This window comes from Carassius auratus, unplaced genomic scaffold, assembly GCF_003368295.1.
Source record: "Carassius auratus strain Wakin unplaced genomic scaffold, ASM336829v1 scaf_tig00018290, whole genome shotgun sequence".
Lineage (NCBI taxonomy): Eukaryota > Metazoa > Chordata > Actinopteri > Cypriniformes > Cyprinidae > Carassius > Carassius auratus.
In genome coordinates, this window is record NW_020524872.1 from 6,776 (window position 1) to 10,886 (window position 4,111).

The following is a 4,111-nucleotide window of genomic DNA, read 5'->3' on the forward strand; positions in this document are numbered from 1 at the left end:
AAAGTTATTGATGCTGATTGGAAAGCGGGGGCTGTCGGGCGGATTGCCGAAGCTGTCGAAAAAACAAGCCGTCCCCTCTCGCGCTAAATAAACGGCTAGCCAATGCTCCCCCCGCGATCGAGAGGGGTGGGTATTAACGATGCAGAACGACGGTAAGATCCCCAACGGTTTTTTGGGTAGTTGATCGCTCGGCAGAACCCCGAGAAAATGAGTCCCGCACGCTATTTTATCCGCGATAGCTGTGAGTTGTAGCGTGTTCATCTCTCAGTAGTGATCGATCAGTACCTGTCTACGGTTAGACACTTCAATGAGGCTGTCGAATACGGCGTAGATTATTAAATTAACGGTATTCGGCAGAGCTTGTCTGAAACGAGCTTCTACTCTGATGTTCCCGGACTTGATGAGGGAAATGTGCTGACCGCAGTCCTCGTCCGGCGTCAGGTTAAATGCGTAGAGCGTGTATCCGTTCAGGAAATCATTCCTGCTGATACAGAGCGGTCGATCTTTAAGGTGTCTCCCGGTCGTCATCGCCAGCTGATAATATTCGCGCACCGCCAAACCGGCGTCGAAATTAGGTTGTAGGGGCTTGGCGGGAAATTGTTGACCGTCCACGTAGACCGTTAGGAATTCCAGATTGTAATGTTTGAACGCGAATGGATTTTTCTCGTAGGAGCCGGTGAATGCGTCGTTATCGACCATACCGATAACGATAGACTTTGGCAGCGTTCCTAGAAACAGATTTTCTTGATTGGAAACTCGAGAGCCCGCGGGTATGGAGAACGATTTTAGACAGACCCTGTCGATGGGGTACTTGGCCGTGGTCGAGAGCAGCGTTTGGGCGTGAGCCAGTCTCACCGGGGGTGATACGGAAACTTTTTTGACAAATAGGGACGCGGCCGCTATATGTAATTTGTAAGCCAAGTCGTCGGACCTCATCAGACAGAATTCATCCTTAGCCCGTATGAACCGTAATTTTAAATCCAATCCGTTAATTAAAAGTTTCTCTTGAAAGAATATATCGCTGTGTATGGGGGCTAACAGTTCCACCTCGCTGCTTCGCCCGGTGTAGAGCGATCTCTTCGTCAACCCCTCGTTACGACCTGCGGGGTCATGTACGTCCATGTGACCGGCCGTGTCTTTGTGAAACAGCCCGGCGCTGAAAATACTTTCCAACGTATCTTTACCGTAGTTGAGCAGACTTTCGATGATACAGCGATACGGATGAGTTCCGGAGCTCTGAGATATCAGACGGTCGCCGAGGGTTACGTCGACCTGTGAAAACATGGTAGCTGCCAGGTAATTTATCGGTCCCACCTTAGCCGGGTGAGCGATATCTGCTCCGTCAGGCCCCGTGATTTTCACCCGTAGATAGAGCATCGTGTTGTTAAGATCCAAATAATCGTCGCCGTTGCCGGCGATAAAAAACTCCAACGGTGCAGAGTACGATATGGCCGATAATGGGGCTACTTCTAAATAGCCGTTTTTCTCAATAACGGTCTGCGTCAGCGGGACCGTAAATAGGTCCAACTCGGACTTGATGCACTCCCCCGACATGCGATGCAATAACGCCATGTTAGAAGATGGTTTTTACGACTCTCTTGATCGACGCCTTTCGTCTAACACCCGCCTTACGCTTTCTGCGTACGACTGAGCGTTTCTTCGGTCCGAGTGTTGTTTTCTTCTTTCCCCACTGACCACGCCTCCTCACACCGGGTGGTTTAGACATCCTCTTACGGGCCATGACCATCAGACCGGATCCGTCTTGAGCTTTATCGTTATGAGACCGCGTCAATACGTTTGAGACGACGTCGGATACTATATTTTTAGCGGCCGATTTTAGATGGGGTTTCGCGATGCTAAATCCTCTTTTTAACAGAGGTACAGCCATCCTGAACAGGCCTCTGAAAAGACCCCCTAACCCCGCTCCGTACATAACCCCTCCCCCGGCATAGCCCGGCAAATCCCCGCCGGCCTGATTTCGGTAGTAGCTGACGTAGTCGGCGGTCTCTCCGGGTCTATAATAAACCATTTTTCGGTTTAAAGTGTAGTTTTACGATGACTTTCCCGTAAGAAAATGGTACTCTGCGGTTTTGATCGTCCTTCAGCTCTATGGTGATGTCGGTGATGTGATCCTTGCTGATCGATGCGTAATGTGGGTTGTCGTATCTAGCAATGACCGAGTCGTTGCTTTTACCCGATATATGTACGCATCTCAAAAGAGGAACGTAAGAATCGCCGACCGTTTGATATTGGATAATATCCGTGTAGACGTACATCGTGTAGAACCCCCCGTTGATATCGCATTGATGAGGGGCGTCCGCGACGGCGTTTACGGTAAAATCTGGTTTTTTATGATAGTTTAAACCTCCTAGAGGTTTTAGCGTCGTTCCTAAAATAGTGGCTAGCCTCCCTCGAAAACTTATCGAAATGTTGGGTTTCGCGGTCAGATTCACCTTGTTTTTGAATTCGTCGAGACTCAAAACGGCCGCCGGTGCGGTAAGTTGATTTATAGCACGCAGGATTGTACGAATGTTTGCGTAGTACCCGCCGCTTATGTGTAATTTCGTAATTGCGGAAAAACCGCTATAAGAGCCTTTGGAGGTCTTGCTATCCGGGGGTTCCGGGACCGTATGTAGGAAGAAATGACCGTCTTCGTCATCAAAGTTGTACCAACTTCTAGGATATTCGATTTCGGCGAGTCCGACTTCCCATTGTCCTTTCAAGTCTATAGCTTTTGCTAACCTGGTCGTATAGGAGGATATGCGATTTTCAGGATAAACCGACGACGACGCATTGCACGGTAACGTGACGTAGAACCCATGATCGTCCATGGCGGTCCTTCGTCGGTATGATCTCGTCCGTTAAACGACGGGGTGTTTTAAGTCCAGCAGAGTTTTTTTATCTATGTAACTATTAAATTTTGAAGGCCACCCTAGCCATTTCACTAAAACGAGCGTAGATTTCCCTTGTTTTTTCTGGCCTAAAATCTTTTCCACCTTAAAAGATTTGTTTTTACTCACAATTATTTTTTGCAGCTCTTTTTCGTAAAAAACCCCCTCGATGACATCGCCGTCATAATCGGTGAGTCTGTAGACCGGGGGTTGACGCGGAATACGCGAGGATACGGTGAAAAATTCCTCCGTGTAGTTCTGCTCATAACCTTTCGCGAACGGACCTCTCACTTTAGAAATCCTGACGACGTCGCCGACTTTGAAATTAAATACGGATCTCTCGGTCTTCTTTATATCGCCGTACAAGTTTTGAAACACTTGATCCTCATTTACTTTACCGACGTCCACGGGTCTCATTCTGATACTTCGATGATAACTGGTATTGTACCCCTGCACGATGTCTTGTAAAACATCTATGTATCGACGGGAATTTGTAGCCGTTAAAAATCGCCACATACGACTTTTTAAGGTTCTGTTAAATCGTTCCACGACGCTGGCTTTCAAATCGGTAGCGGTAGCGAAATGATTAATGTCGTGCTTTTTCATCACATCTTGAAATTGTTTGTTAAAAAATTCCTTTCCCTGATCCGTCTGCAATTTCTGAGGCACGCGGCCCTCTTCGAGGATAGACTCGAACGCTCTAGCGACCTCGAGACCGCTCTTATTCTTCAACACACGAACCCAGGCGTACTTGCTAAATACGTCTATGCACGTCAGCAGATATTTATGACCGTCGTTATCCTTAGCGTAGGCGATCATGTCGACGAGATCGGCCTGGAACTGAGTATCGACCCCGTACACGACCACTCTGTTTCGTTTGTATTTTATAGGCGCTGGTTTGTGTAATGTGTAAGCGTCCTCACCAGCCAGCCATTCTGAGACCTGTTTATCGCTTAGACGGACCCCGGTGTCTTTCAAGACGGCGTCTTTTAATCGTTTTTTACCGCCTAAAGAGCCAGGGTTGGAGGGGGTGTAATAAGCCTCTTTCATGAGCTCCGACATGGTGCCGTCGCAACCGTCAAAAAGAATGACGCGTACAAGCGGTTTGAATCAATCTTTTATTAAAAAAAATGTTACAGGATATAATTACGAGTAAAATGGATATAATAAAAGATAGTAAACATGGATATAATAGAAATACTATAAGTAAAATGGATATA

At 47.3% G+C, this 4,111-nt stretch overlaps 1 protein-coding gene across 1 annotated transcript; it reads right to left on the reverse strand.

Annotated features, from left to right (window-relative positions):
- Window positions 1-264: 264 nt before the first annotated feature.
- On the reverse strand, window positions 265-1,572 carry LOC113076007 (uncharacterized protein F54H12.2-like). Its single transcript, XM_026248654.1, has one exon. It carries the CDS (start codon window positions 1,570-1,572, stop codon window positions 265-267), a length of 1,308 nt encoding a protein of 435 aa, XP_026104439.1.
- Between the last annotated feature and the right edge of the window lie 2,539 nt (window positions 1,573-4,111).

Bases quoted from the DNA above. Each gene is read 5' to 3' on its own strand.
- LOC113076007 (XM_026248654.1), bottom strand. From the start codon at position 1,572: ATGGCGTTATTGCATCGCATGTCGGGGGAGTGCATCAAGTCCGAGTTG.